Here is a 16,392-nt window from a genome sequence, read left to right as displayed (position 1 = left end):
TGGAGAATTCAAACTACACGCGGCGCGCGCGCGCGTGAGAGAGCGGTTTCTGCGCAGAGCGCCGCGTTGAGATTAACAGCGTTCTCCACATGGATCATATAGCACATATATAGGCATATAGCGAGCGCGTTTAAGTTTTTTTTGGACATATTTCATATACTATAGTGCTCTAAACGTGAACCCAAAGCGTGTATGCGCACATATTTCATCACGTCTTCTTCAAATGAAATGTGCACTGATTAGGCTACACTCATACAACCATACGTCTGATTATTCTGCTATACAAAAGACAATGAATGATGTAAGTTAATAAATAAACTGACAATTCAAAGAAGAATGGGCAAAAAAGTAACTGCTTTATTCTTTCTGTGTTAAACTGATGCGTCATTTGTTCAGAGAGTGCTCTTAAATGTATTGCAAATATCCACGTTTCTCCCTCGTTTTGGCAGTTTGTTGTTATATAGGATTTTTATAACAACAAGATAAGATTTTTTAAATGCTTACGGTGCCCTCAACTCCGTTTTTTTTCTCTCTGTGGTCCTATTTTAATATTCATGTGCCTGTAATGAGTGTGTTGCAGGTCTGTGTTTTATCGGTTGTCTCTCCATAGCATCATTTTGTGGGGCTTTGCAAACCTGTATTAACTCTAGTCAGGAGTTTTTCTACAATATTCACTCATCATGACAGTAAAATAGGGCATTCTAGTCAATCTACTGCAGTATTTCCTCTCTCAATCAGTAGAAAATGTGGTTAACACCCGGACATGCATTGGGGGAAAAAAATACCGTCATATACCGTGAAACCGATATAATTTAGAAAAATACCGTGATATACATTTTTGGTCATACCACCCAGCACTACGGAACTGCGCTACTCGTTTGAGCTGTGCTGCGCGGACCATTTATCAGCTCGGAGCAATAATAGACATCACAGCGTGAGCTCATACATGGGCCAATCTCGATCATGCGACACCGTTACTAAACAGCGCTGGGAGATCCAGTGAGAAAGCACTTGAATTCGCCACAGAATTGATAACATCGCTACTGTGAGACCCAGTGGGAAGCGTTTGGTGCAGAATTCTCTGTTATAAACCACAGACATTCACCATGGATTTAATGTAGTAACACCCCATGGTATTGTGGAAGAAATAGTCAAATGTTTTTATTTTATTTTAATTTTTTACATCATTCATCTCAGGGTTCGTAAAACCTTTTGAGAGTGAAATTCAAGCAATTCAAGCAAATTCAAGCACAAGTGTTTCACCCTTTTTCCAGCACTTCAAAGCTCTAAATATTATCCAATTTTAATACTATTTTTAGTGTGATGATTTGCAAAACTAAAAGTTTAAAGGTGCTGGCCACTTTATGGCAAAAAACAAACAAAAACATTATAACCAGTAGGTGGTGGCATAGGAGCACTTATTTGACTTATTAGACATTTCCACTCCTTAATATATGGAAAAAAAGTAGGAAGTCACAAAGTCTCATGAAAAACTAAAACTTTTCTTCAAATTGTGACTGGATTACACAGAAAACAAGTAAAGAGTGTTCGTTTTAGTTCAGTATGATACTATAGAAGAACAATAGTACATTTAATAAGAGTGGAATATTAAAATTTTCCTTATAAAAAATAGTTTTTTGCACATAACTGTTGTTAATAAAAGTTATTTTTTTCTGCCTAACAATTCAAGCTCAGCACTTCACTGTTACATTTCCAATAAACAAACATGTACTTTTATTAGTAACTGCACTTACTAACAAAACAATGCAAAACAATAGTAATTTTATGATTAAATTAACCTTATGATAAATTCACCAAATCTGGTGCCACTGCTCTCAAATGTTAGTCTGGAGCCCTGGTAATATAACATACCTTTGTGTCATCATACACATAATTTTTTATACAGTATAAATATATCTTTGCATTTGAAACTATGTAGCTGACTTTGTACTTGCCATTTAAAATGTTGAAAAATATGTCAATAATAAGCTATAGATATAGTCACCCTGTAGCCTGTACTAATTATTATATGGCATATTACTGTATATGTGTATATATACCATTACTATAGATGGATAGATATCAAGTTTAGATGTGTTAAATGCATTTTTTTTTTCATGAAATCTGGTTTTGCGACTTGTAATCTGCAGATATTTTTTGTGGAAATGGAAATCAGGAATTACCAAACCATTTAAAAATCACTCGGAAATCTGTGGTTTGGATATTTCCAGTTCTCAGTGTGCCGAGTCTGGTGATGGGTAACCAGATCAAGTCGTGTGCGATGGTTTCCATGTGCTCTGCCGGGTTTCCACGGTGTCCCTCTTTCGCGTTGGCTCGGTGACAGATTGCGATAATCAGCCGGTCTGAGAGGAAGCCAGCTGGAGACGTGTGGATTAGAGGCCCGAGGTTCTGGGGCACTTAATCTGGCGTCACTCTGATGCTCGATCGCCGGCACTTTCCAACCCTCCCGATTTATAGTCTTTCCTCTCCCGCTCTGTCCAAAGGTCCGGCTCAGGGCGGAAATCAAACCGTTAGCACATGCTTTCCACTACGTGAGGGTTCAGAAACGGGTCATGTCAGACTCCTCTCACCCCTCCAATCACATGCACACTCTTCAGTTCATATCGCCATCTTTGACGTTTTCATTGTGTCCATCTGCAGGTGTCGAATATTAAACACGAGGACATCAAGATCAACTCTGACGACGTGTCTAAAATGATCACAGATGTCCAGCTCATGAAGGGCAAGCAGGAGTCGATGGACTCCAAAATCAGCACCCTCAAACAGTAAGTCACGCTGCACGTACACTACCGGTCAGAAGTTGGAACTAATTATGTTTGTTTTATGATTTTGAAAGGGTATTTTCTGCTCACCGAGGCTGCTTTTATTTGATCTAATATACAGTAAAAACAGTAATATTTTATTATTTTATAAATTGAAGGATCATGTGACATTGAAGACTGGAGTAATGATGCTGAAAAGTCAGCTTCGATCACAGGAATAAATTACATTTTTACAATATACATCAATCAGGCATAACAGGTGAGGTGAATAACACTGATTATCTCTTCATCACCTGTTAGTGGGTGGGATATATTAGACAGCAAGTGAACATTTTGCCCTCAAAATTGATGTGTTAGAAGCAGGAAAATGGGCAAGCGTAAGGATTTGAGCAAGTTTGACAAGGGCCAAATTGTGATGGCTAGACGACTGGGTCAGAGCATCTCCAAAATTGCAGCTCTTGTGGGGTGTTCCCGGTCTGCAGTGGTCAGTCTCTAAAGTGCTCCAAGGAAGGAACAGTAGTGAACTGTTGACAGGGTCATGGGCGGCCAAGGCTCATTGATGCACGTGGGGAGCGAAGGCTTGCCCGTGTGGTCCGATCAAACAGAGCTACTGGAGCTCAAATTGCTCAAGAAGTTAATGTTGGTTCTGATAGAAAGGTGTCAGAATACACAGTGCATCACAGGTTGTTGCGTATGGGGCTGCATAGTCAGGGTGCCAACAGTGGGCATGTGAGCATCAGAACTGGTTTTGGCAGCAAAAGTGGGACCAACACAATATTAGGAAGGTGATCATAATGTTATGCTTGATCGGTGTATTCACATAGAAAAAATGCTACTTTTTTTATTGCATTTTCTTATGAACCGTAAGAGACTTTTTTTCAAAAAACATGAAAAAAATCGAAATTATTCCAAACATTTAACAGGTAGAGTAGGTTCACCCAAGACGTATGATTTCTACTTCCTCTTTCTGTTCCGGTTTAGTTAAGTACAGGGTTCCCACGCTTCTTGAAAGTACTTGAATTTCAGACACATGGATCCTGGAAAGTACTTGAAAACAAATATAGGTCCTTGAAAGTGCTTGAATTTGAAATAAATTTAGTTTAGAATGGTGTTATTTCAAAAATTGTCCTACAGTATATGCGCTATCAAAGACCGAACAAAACGTTGCTTATGTTCGGGGGGGTGGAGGGGTAGCGGGGGGAAAAAACTTGAACCGATGGAGAGCAGTACATACACTTGCTGAAAATGAAAAGTTGCGATTTTCTAGGCCGATATGGCTAGCCTAGGAACCATACTCTCATTCCTGCGTAATAATCAAGGAATTTTGCTGCCGTACCATAAGTGCAGCGCCGCAATGATATTACGCAGCACCTGAGAATAGGCTAACTTCCATCAACATAACCAACGTTACAACTAACTTGCACAGAGAGCGCTGGGGACTATTTTCAGGCGCTGTGTGTGTAATATCATTGCGCCGCTGAACTCATGGGACGGCAGCAAAGTTCCTTGATTATTACGCAGGAATGGGAGTATAGTTCCTAGCCACATCGGTCTAGGAAAACTTTTAATTTTCTGTCGGTCTTAGTACACGCTGTAACTATACACATCACAACATGTAAATAGGAAAATGTTGCCGTTATTTTGTCACTTATTGAGCAGTAGGCTAGCAGGAGCCGTTTACCTCCAGTCTTTGTGCTAAGCTAGGCTAGCGGTGGGTGCGTCAGACAGAGTTATGGCACGCACGGAGATGAGAATGGTATGTATGGACTTATCTAACTCTGGGGGATGCAGTGAATAAGCTAAAGTCCCAAAAAGTCGGCGTGTTCCTTTAAGTAGCCTATTTTAAGAGGTCTTTCGTGATGCTGCATATGCTGGGTTATGAATCTGATAGGTGCTTGAATAGAAATAAATGGTGCTTGAAAAAGTCCTTGAATCTGGTGTTCATGAAAGAGTGGGAACCCTGTACGTAGCTAAACTGAGTTGTTCCAAACCTGTATGAATTAGAAGACTTAGAATAATTTGGAGAATGTCGGAAACCAAACAGTTGATGGACCCTATAGTATTTTTTCCCATACTATGGAAGACAATGGGGTCCATCAACTGTTCCCTTACCCATATTCTTCAGAAGAAAGAAATTCATACAGGTTTGGAACAACTTGAGGGTGAGTAAATGATGACAGAATTAAATTTTTTCAGTGTGAACTATCCCTTTAACGAAGTTGCTAAACCTACTGGGAAAAGTTTGACGGATGTAACAGTTGGCTTGTTGACAGCCAAGCGGTTAGAGCTTATCCAGTGTTGAGCCGGGTTGATATCAATAGCTGTTCAATAACTCTTACGACGTGAATGAGCGTTAATCTCTGCCGGTTTCGTGACCGCTCATTAATGCTTCACCTTTTTCAACCCTGTTAGTCATCGCTCTAAAACGGACGGGCGTCCTCACGCCAGTGTGACGTGGCTCAGCAGCTGCTCTGAGCTCGTCCAAAGGCATTTTGTCCCTTTCCCCTCTCACAGCTGGACGGGTCTCTAGGTCTTTGGTCACATTTGTGTGGTCAGCTGGTACACAGGCTGAATATTACTGATGATGTCAGCATGAACGTTTTTTAGTAATGTATTTGTGTACTTATGCCCCATAGGCTTCCGTCATAAGTTCATAAATGTGATTTAAATGCATTTTTATAGTTTTCTTTACTATAGAGCTACTATAAAAAAATACGTTTTTTTTTTGTCTTTTCAATATGTAAGTTTTAATCATTTTAGGGTTTTTTTAAATATTTTTTTTTTAACGTTTTTTTTTTAGTACATCAAGTTAAACTAAATAAGAAATGTTGAAATAAAAAACATTTAAAATTTATTTCAAGTAATGAATATGTTTTTAATGGTTTTATTTAAGTATAATAATAACCCTGATTGTTTGTTGGGGTGATTTGTAGGGCTGTACGATTAATCGAAAAATAACCGAAACCGACATTCAGAACCTCTAACCGACGTATTTTTCCCATGTCGGTTATTTCGGTTTTCACGTGACTCTGCCCCGTCAGTCACATCAAGTGCAGTTTGCAGGCACACAGAGAGATGCAGGAGCAGTTATCTGTGTTTATAGATGCCCAGAATCACTATAGTAGCTGCATGTTTTACACAGTTTATACAACAGGTCAGTTAATTGCTGTTCTTATAGCCTATACGCGCTGCCACACACATACACAGACACAGACGGCGCGCACAAGCCCCGAAGCTGCTTTCACTTTCGTGCTCATAAAGTTTGTCAAGTATGCATTTAAGGCTTGCCAGTTTCAACATTTAAAGTGATTGTGCACTATTCAAAGACAACAATACGTATCTGTTCAGTGCTCAGCTTTTTTCTGTGACACAGAGCCGAGCCGTGTCGCGTCTCTGACAACACGCCGCGCCCTGAAGGCAGACCTCTTTCACCTGCGTCCTCACAAAGCTTTGTCATTTGTATGTGGTTTAAGCCCTGCCAGTTTGAACATTAAAGCGAGTTTCGGCCATCAGATGTGTATTATGTTGAACTAATGCCTGATATATTGTGACAAACGAACACTCAGATCTAGCTTGCACATCACCTGAAGATCGCGCACAGAGAGCAGCGCAGAAACGCAGTGTAAATGCTGTCCTGTGACTAAAGTAAAGTCACTAAAGGAGCTTAGAAACTCAACCGTTATAGGCATATATTTTAATACCTTTGCAGTAAGTACACACCACAGCTTAATAATGAATAGAGACGGTATGAGTAATTCACACACACAATCACTCTCTCATTGATGCATTCAGATAAATGTAATGTAGGCCTACTGTGCTAATTTATCTGTATCTAATGAACAACAAACAGAAATCTGCCCCATAGACAATAACTGTTGAAAGTGAACCGTTCCCTTCAAGTGTTTTAAAATCACAAAGAAATGCACTTTTTCATTAGGAAAAAAAAATTCCATCTTTTTAATAGTAGAAAATATTTACAGTACAAACCTTATCAGGAACTTACTCAAAAACCTTATGAGGGCAAAAAAAAAAAGCAAAATAATCGTTCATTAATCGTAATCGAGGTCAGATGTTCAATTAATCAAGGTTTTTATTTTTGGTCAAATCATTACAGCCCTAGGTGATTGACAACATGGCACAGACGCTGTAAACAGCTTGTGTTTAACACGGCATGTTTAATGCTGTTAAATGTATTTTAGCAAAGTTAATACATTAGCACAGGAGTCCATTTTTAATAACTAAACTCATGTTTATCAGAAAAATAGTAGACAAATCCTAATTTTAAAGGCTAATTTATTCATAAATAGAGCTGCATGATTCTGGATAAATTGAGTCATGTATTTTCTTTTCTATTTTTTAAAAAGAGAGATCACGATTCTCCCATGATTCTAAATAAACAACTAAACAAAATAACATGAAATTTACTTGAGGTTCTGACAAAATATTAGTTTTTCTCAATTGCTAAAACACAATTTCTGAAACCTTGCTCCATTTTCTGAAAACATTAAACACAAAACCTCATCTTCGAGCACTATTTACAAAACCTCAAAGTTAAACTTTCGCCTCAAAACAGTTTTACCCGTGTTCAAAATCAAAAACTCCTCTCAAATCATAAACAAAGTGATCAAAATGATACATAAACTATCAAGCAGTCAGAAGACAATACACCAACAAATAGGAAATGCATTGTTCAAAACATATAGTTCTCAGGGAGAAGTACATTTTTAATCTCAAAACAAGTTTCATATTTTTCCGTCATTGTCTTTTAATGAACGAAAACATGTTCTATCATAGTAGCTCAAAATTGATCAGAAATTACTACTCTGCTTTGCTCTTTTCTTCCTCCTCCTCTGCCTCTTTCTTGCCCTCTTCCTCTTTCTTGCCCTCCTCCCCCTCTTCCTCTTTCTTGCCCTCCTCCCCCTCTTCCTCTTTCTTGCCCTCCTCCCCCTCTTCCTCTTTCTTTCCCTCTTCCTCCTTGTCGCTCACCTCGCATACGCACTCGTCCTCTTCCTCTCACACTGTCTCTTCTATCCATTCTCAGACTTTCTCCTTCCCACCTTCAACAACCTGTTTGCTCTCTGAACTGGCTTATATTGGTTGTCACATCATTTGAAACAGGTTAAATCAATGTTGAGTGGTTGTGTTCAATCAATGACATTTGTTCTTTATTTGTATTTGGTTGTTGCCACTTGTGTTTACCAGTATGGATGACGTGTGCATTAGACTGCAGAATGTGTTCAGAGTTTTGCTGAAAAGTCTAAGTGAGCTCTGCAAATTGTGATTTACCTTGTGAAATGGTTTAAGGTGTTGACAACAGACTGCACAATTAGCTAAATGAGTTCAGGCAACTGAGAACTTTGTTCAGCCAATGGGGTTTTAGTGTTTTAGCAATTGAGAAAAACTGTAATTGCTGCAGTCTATTTAAACATTTTTAATTAATTGGAATTACTTTTTTGTTTGTTTGAGTGAATGATTCAAAAACTATTACTGGATGAATCTAGCTTGACATCGTCATACTCAATTCTAGTCAGAATATGAGTCTGATACTGCTCCGTCGGGCTGTGATTATGGGGCGTGTTTCAACCGAACCAGGAAAGACCTCAATTTGATAGACCTACAACCAATCAGAGCAACGGAGCGACGCATAACGTTAGTTGTCAAATGTCAACAGAACTCAACTGCACTGTGTCCGCGGGTTGAAGCGACCCCAATTATGTGATATACAGACTCAAGAATGCAAATTTTAGCAGGCAGCCCTGCCAAAATAACACACATTTTACCCCTCAAACAGCTTTTTTTTTTCTTCTGTTTTTCTGTTCGGGCATAATTACTCCCCTCAAGTCCAGACAGAACTGCCTGAGCTCAAATGTTGTGGGCGGGGCTAAGTTCGGCTGGCATCCAGGCTAGGATGAATCAGCATTTTTGAATGAATCTCTTGAATGAGATTGCAAACTCTTCAAACATCCAAGCAATCTTTTAACGATTAATCGTGCAGCTCTATTCATAAATCAACCAATATTAACAAAGTTCAGTGTGAAATATCATCAAACAGTGAGATTTTTGCTAGTTTATTGCTAATGATTTTAGATTTTCAAAATGTACAATTACTCACGGCTAACTTCAAAAAGAAAGAGCCCTGGTTTTAAGCTGGATTATATTTGGATTCTTGTATGATCTTTTTTTGAAAGTCTGTTTTGGCATGAAGGAGGTTTTGAAGGAAATTGCCCCCAATGTGTGTCGTCCTGAGTAAATGTAGAGGGGTCTAATCCTCCTCCTTACAGGAATCCACACCTGCCCCTATAAACCCCCGTCCCATCTGCTGAGGGGTGAGCAGGGGGGCAGGACACATGATCGGAGGAGGGGACTCTTAAAGAGCTTCTTCCTGCACGCTGCTGTTTTACAGACGCAGCTGAGTCCTCTCATAATCTCCATATAAGAGACCCGTCCGCAGGGAGTCCACGGACCTCTGATGTGACATCATCTGCCCACTGATATTTTACACTGAAAAAATTATTTACTTTGGAACCGTTTTCATTTAGAAATCACTCTTAAATTTCTTCAAATAATTAGAAAAACGACACATTGATTTTAAATGTGAAATTTTGAAGTAGAAAACTGAAATAGTATTTTTTTTATAAAACATTTTATTTACGACATCACTCACACTGTACCATAATATATCTAATTTTTTTTCTTTTTCTGATGTATAGTTTACAGTTATACAAACTAAGCATTGTTTAATTAGTTTATAATGTTTCATAGATTTATTATGTAATGAATTGTAAAATCATATACATATTTATATTTAGCTTTTATCATGTGTATATCTATATTTCTATTTGCACTTTATACTTTTTTTTAGATTAATGAAGTGAGGCCAGTTTTAGATTAAAACAAAATCTAACCTTAATAATTTTGTTTATTGTTTAAATATAGTTTAATTATAAATTTACATTTTTCTATTTTACAAGGTTTTTTGCCATTAAATGTAGCTGTTATCTGGTATAATGCTAAAATACAAATCATCAAACACCCATATATAGTTTCCTATAGTTTGATGGAAGGACATTTTTTATTTTTAGTGTTTTTTACTTTTATGTTTTTTAAACGTTTTTTTGCTCATGATTTCAAATGTCCTCTTTATTCAAAGGAGTTCTCTGGCATTGTTATTTTCCATTAATGCCAGTGTGATGTACAGTATTAGCCTGTGCTTTTGTTCCTCTGTGCTGGTCTGTGTTCAGGCCGTGTGTCTGTGGCCATATTGGACCCGTGAGCGCACTTAAAATGGCATTTTATCAGTGTCAGGGGAGCCGAGTTTAAGAGAAGCAGGCCTTACTCAATCACCCTGAAAAACACACCAGTCAGTGACATTTACAAAGATTAGTGCCATATCTTTCTTGTTCGTTGTGAATGAAACACCAGAAGATGAATGAAAATGTCACATGTTAAATGTAAATCTTTTATTAAACCTGGTCTGTCTCTGTCCCACAGTGAGAACGAGGCGCTGTGGAGGGAAGTCGCCACTCTGAGACAGAAACACACTCAACAGCAGAAAGTCGTCAATAAGGTAAACTCAGCTGAACTTTTCCCTGCTTTCAGAGTGACACATGCCTGTGTTGCTCAAAGTGTACTTCAGGGGTGTCCAAATGTTTTTTAAAAGGGGGCCAGATTCGATGTTGTGGACACACCCGGGTTCCTTTTCAGTTTTTTTATATACAGGTCTGATTCTATGATTTATGATTTATTTCACTAATTCCATTCAAAAAGTGAAACTTGTATATTATATTCATTCATTACACACAGACTGATATATTTCAAAGGTTTATTTCTTTTAATTTTGATGATTATAACTGACAACAAAGGAAAATTCCAGATTCAGTATCTCAGAAAATTTGAATATTGTGAAAAGGTTCAATATTGAAGACACCTGCTGCCACACTCTAATCAGCTAATTAACTCAAAACTCCTTTAAATGGTCTCTCAGTCTAGTTATGTAGGCTACACAATCATGGGGAAGACTGCTGACTTGACAGTTGTCCAAAAGACGACCATTGACACCTTGCACAAGGAGGGCAAGACACAAAAGGTCATTGCAGATGAGGCCGGCTGTTCACAGAGCTCTGTGTTCAAGCACATTAATAGAGAGGCGAAGGGAAGGTAAGATGTGGTAGAAAAAAGTGTACAAGCAATAGGGATAACTGCACCCTGGAGAGGAAACAACTGTGAAACAAAACCCATTCAAAAATGTGGGGTAGATTCACAAAGAGTGGACTGCAGCTGGAGTCAGTGCTTCAAGAACCACTACGCACAGACATATGCAAGACTGTTGCATTCCTTGTGTCAAGGCTCTCTTGAACAACAGACAGTGTCAGAAGCGTCTCGCCTGGGCTAAAGACCAAAAGGACTGGACTGCTGCTGAGTGGTCCAAAGTTATGTTCTCTGATGAAAGTAAATTTTGCATTTCCTTTGGAAATCAGGGTCCCAGAGTCTGGAGGAAGAGAGGAGAGGCACACAATCCACGTTGCTTGAGGTCCAGTGTAAAGTTTCCACAGTCAGTGATGGTTTGGGGTGCCATGTCATCTGCTGGTGTTGGTCCACTGTATTTTCTGAGGTCCAAGGTCAATGCAGCCATATACCAGGAAGTTTTAGAGCACTTCATGCTTCCTGCTGCTGACCAACTTTATGGAGATGCAGATTTCATTTTCCAACAGGACTTGGCACCTGCACACAGTAACAAAGCAACCAGTACCTGGTTTAAGGACCGTGGTATCCCTGTTCTTAATTGGCCAGCAAACTCACCTGACCTTAACCCCATAGAAAATCTATGGGGTATTGTGAAGAGGAAGATGCGATATGCCAGACCCAACAATGCAGAAGAGCTGAAGGCCACTATCAGAGCAACCTGGGCTTTCATAACACCTGAGCAGTGCCACAGACCGATCTACTCCATGCCACGCCGCATTGCTGCAGTAATTCAGGCAAAAGGAGCCCCAACTAAGTATTGAGTGCTGTACATGCTCATACTTTTCAGTTGGCCAAGATTTCTAAAAATCCTTTCTTTGTATTGGTCTTAATTTTCTGAGATACTGAATTTGGGATTTTCCTTACTTGTCAGTTATAATCATCAAAATGAAAAGAAATAAACATTTGAAATATATCAGTCTGTGTGGAATGAATGAATATAATACACAAGTTTCACTTTTTGAAACGGAATTAGTGAAATAAATAAACTTTTTGATGATATTCTAATTATATGACCAGCACCTGTGTACACTGAACAAAATTATAAACGCAACGCTTTTGTTTTTGCCCCCATTTTCATGAGCTGAACTCAAAGATCTAAGACTTTTCTCAGGGAGTCCAAAAAAAAGTAAATATCTGGTGCGACCACCATTTACCTCACATCTCCTTCGCATGGAGTTGATCAGATTGTTGATTGTGGCCTGTGGAATGTCGGTCCACTCCTCTTCAATGGCTGTGCGAAGTTGCCGGATATTGGCAGGAACTGGAACACTGGTCGTATAAGCCGATCCAGACCATCCCAAACATGCTCAATGTTATGTTTCCCTGGCCTAAAATCTAGTCCTGCATCTTGTGTTGACATTGTGAGACAGCACGATTTATAAATTATGCCTGGCGGCCCTTAATAATGTATTTTAATAGACAAGCTGCAGGCAGTTTGAAATGTATCCCCGGGTTAGGCTTTGGACACCCCTGATGTACTCGAGCCAGGCAGCCTTTAGCAATTAAACATGAAATGACTTAAGAATCCCGTTTTACTTCCATAATAGAGCTGCTAATTTTTTTTTTAGAGATCACAATTCTCTCACTATTCTGAACAGACTACTAAATAAAATAAATTACAAGAGGATCTGACAAAATATTAATTGCTGCAGTCTATTTAAAAATGTTTAATTAAAATTTGGTTTGAGTGAATGATTCAATGACTCCCTCATAAAGACTTCACTTGTTTGACTACTGGATGAATCCGCATTTCTGAACAAATCTCTTGAATGAATGATTCAGTCACATGCATTTTTATCCTGTGTAATCGAAACAGTCGTTATTTGAAGAATTTGTATCCTATAGTCGTTTATGTACAATATGGAAATATGTAATGTCAGTTGAATACATTTCAAGTTGTAATTCTTTCTTTTTCACAGCTCATTCAGTTCCTGATCACACTTGCACGGTCCAACAGAGTCCTGGGAGTGAAACGAAAGATGCAAGTCAACCTCAGATTAATACACTCAGACTGATCCACTTTATATCTGTCACTGTCGTCCTATTTAAAGAGGACCTGTTATGCTTTTTTACATTTTCAACCTTCTTTAGTGTGTAATGTTGCTGTTTGAACATGAAAAGGGTCTGCAAAGTTACTCCAAAGGTAATTATTATTTATATCAGTGCGCACTGTTTTCCCTCAAACACCTCGATTGTAGTCTTAAGTTTTCATCCAGGAACGAATACGTCACAATATTCCTCATTTAAATAATCCCCACCCAAGGCATATGCAATAATGTGGGAGAGGCCTGGTTGAGTTAGTTAATGTTGAAACATAAGGTTATGGCAAGGGGCGTAACATTTCCAAAGTGCGCTCGAGGTGGTGGACCGATCGCAACGCACTGGTCGGGCAGACCAATCAGAACACGCTGAGCTTTATGGAAGGAGGGCTTCATAGAGACCGGAACTAAACCGAGCGTTACTGATAGACTGGGAAGAGAGGAGCTGCAACAATGTACAATATATGAAAAGTAAGGTGAACAATCAAGCATATTCTAGTAGAGACCAAAAATAAAATCAACACTTTCAAAAAGGGCATAATAGGTCCTCTTTATCTGTAGTATTGCAGTGTGTGAAATTGTGTTATCTGTTATTTGTTGTCTGTTTTAAGGTATTCACCTCTTTCCTCTTGCCTTTTTATTTTTTTGGGGGATTTTTCTCTTTCTCTCTTTCTTTCATTCATTCTGTTCGGTCACAGGCCCCTGATGTTGAACGATGGCAGCTCCACACACTCCATGCCCAAATACTCTCGGCAGTACTCGCTCGAGTCGTCTCCTGCCCTCTCTGTGAGTACTGCATGTTTCGATCTCAAACCGAGAGCTGAATTCACCAATGATTACCAGATTTGTTACGTTTAATATATGTTTTCTTGTGTGCAGCCCTCCAGCACAGCTTTCACAGGAACGGGTGTCTACACCTCAGAATCGCCCGTGAAGACGGGGCCAATCATCTCTGACATCACTGAACTGGCACAGTCCAACCCTGTGGCCACGGAGGAGTGGATTGAAGACAGGCAAGTTTGAGATTCTCTTAAAGGGGCATTGAGTTAATCTCGCAAAGATATATTTATTTCTATTTGTGTGTGTGTGTTTATTTATTTATGACAATTAAGCAAATTTTTTTTTTCAGAATCCTCATTACTGCAATTATTAAATGCAATTTTTATTATTGTGATGTGGAAAAGTATTTACATTATTGAAAAAAAATTAATATTCTTCTTTTTTTTAAATCTGTACTGTATCACGGTACTTTAAAAAAAAAAATATTGCTGCTTTTAATTCTCTTTGAGAATATTTGGATAACTGCTTTTAGTACCATGAATACATTTTTTTTAGCATTGCGACTATTTAGGACATGTTCACACTTGACGTCTTTTTTTGACAAGAAAAAGTTGACAAGAGCACCCTTTCAGTAAAAAAAAAACTGGCAGTGTTTGGTTCCAAATAGCAGCCGAGGGTGTCTTTTGCTAACAACAGCCGCAACAAGACTGCTGTGTGGTGCAGAGATACAAAATGTCTTGATGAGAAACCCTGCGTAATTTAAAAATACTACTGTTAATGTGTGACGAAATGGAGTTTTAAGACTTTTTCAGGCGATAATGTACTATAATTCGTCTTGTGTAGATCTAACGGGCGATCTTTGGTGTCATGGATCTATAATTTTTTCCCTGGCAAATCGTTTAGGCTGAGGGAAAGTGAAGTTTCATTACTTAATATTTTTAGGCTATTTAACTTTACGTTATCGTTGTAGCCTACTAGCGCTGTATGTTTGACTGAATTGTATACTTTATTTCTTGTATAGCTTCTTATACCTTTTACTTCTACTTTTGTAGACTAAAATATACATACAGAGATAACCGGCACCTTCTCCACTTTCAGGTATTGCTACTCGCTTGTCATTGGTCAGCTGTCAAAAAGGGGCTTGACGTTTTTATCAGAAAATTTTAACTTTTTTCAACTCGAAAAGACGCACTGAGCTGCAGAAAAAGACGTCAGCGTTGGCATTTAAAAAAGCGCTCATGACTTTTTTGAAAACTCTTTACTCCATAGGATTATAATGTAAAATAGACGCTGACAGTTTAAAAAAAGACGTCAAGTGTGAACACGCCCTTACATGACAATAAACCACATTTCTCTCATTTTTCTATTATTATCTGAAATGTATTTTAAACATTTTATTTAAAAACGTATCACAGTATTTTTTTTTTAAATCACAGTTGTAAGTAATGGTAATTATGATCATTAAAACTTGTTCAAAAATAATGTCAAAATCCATAAATGTTAATGGGCCTGAAATAGACCTTTTCTTTATGCAAACTATAATTTCAGATGACCTTTTTTGCCTCTGTATCTAAGTCTTATATATGTATGTTTTCTGTTAAGATTATAGATTAATTGAAAGCGCTTTGCTTTGAAAGTCTTATTGCTGTTATTGTAACAGATCTCCTCTCTTTTTCATCACAGAACAAGCCCATTGGTCCACATCAAGGAGGAGCCGTCTAGCCCCGCCCACAGTCCTGAGGTGGAGGAGGTGTGTCCTGTTGAAGTGGAAGTGGGGGCAGGAATGGGTGTACCTGTGGACACGCCCCTTTCCCCCACAACCTTCATCAATTCCATCCTTCAGGAGAACGAGCACGTCAGCGCCCCGACCCCGCCTCCCAACGAGTTGAAGTGTTTGAGCGTGGCCTGCTTCGACAAGTGAGCTTTATCAACATGTTTGCATCTACATAGGAGAAACAAACTACAGCCTCCCTGCCCAGTTTGAGTTCATAGACTTCTGAGTACCTGGTTGTGGTCCATCGATCAGCTGGGATTGACCACTCAAAAATGAAAGTTCTGTCATCATTCGCTCACCATCATGCTGCTAGAATTCGTTTTCTGTGGAGCACAGAGAAGTTGCTGTCTTTAAGTGGATGGTGACCACTTTTTGACACGTTCATAATACATGTGAGAATCAAACGTTTGTTGGCAGTTTCTTCTTTCTTTCCTTCCTTCCTTCTGCAGTGTTGGGGGTGTGTGGCGTTTCTGACTGTATGCAAACAAAAATTCTCGCATTTGTGCACAATGTATAATTGCAAATGAGATTTGAAATCAAAGGCATGGTTTTGTTTATGAATTACAATTATTGGTCTGTTCTCACACAAAATGAGCACATGGCTCCAAAAGCCTTGGAATATATTGAATTAATTGTATGGCCTACATTATGACACTTTATGGGGCTTTTTGGTGGTCACCATCCACTTTCATTGTATGGAAAGGGCATCCTGTGCTTTCTGTCTTAAAGGGTTAGTTTACCCAAAAATGAAAATGATCCCATAATTTACTCC

General features: G+C 38.7%; 1 protein-coding gene across 2 annotated transcripts in view; it reads left to right on the top strand.

Annotated features, from left to right (window-relative positions):
* hsf1 (heat shock transcription factor 1) overlaps positions 1-16,392 on the top strand; it is a 34,922-nt gene that overhangs the window by 6,685 nt on the left and 11,845 nt on the right. For both annotated transcript variants that reach the window (XM_079829882.1, XM_079829881.1), the window contains exons 4-9: positions 2,662-2,786; positions 10,275-10,350; positions 12,947-13,008; positions 13,765-13,852; positions 13,946-14,079; positions 15,530-15,763. In XM_079829882.1, the coding sequence (XP_079686008.1) occupies positions 2,662-2,786; positions 10,275-10,350; positions 12,947-13,008; positions 13,765-13,852; positions 13,946-14,079; positions 15,530-15,763 (719 nt within the window). The remainder of the gene's footprint in view (positions 1-2,661; positions 2,787-10,274; positions 10,351-12,946; positions 13,009-13,764; positions 13,853-13,945; positions 14,080-15,529; positions 15,764-16,392) is intronic.

This window comes from Gobio gobio (genome assembly GCF_949357685.1).
Source record: "Gobio gobio genome assembly, chromosome: 11".
Taxonomy (NCBI): Eukaryota; Metazoa; Chordata; class Actinopteri; order Cypriniformes; family Gobionidae; genus Gobio; species Gobio gobio.
The sequence above is the reverse complement of the archived record's forward strand: the minus strand, read 5'-3'. Positions and strand labels throughout refer to the sequence as shown.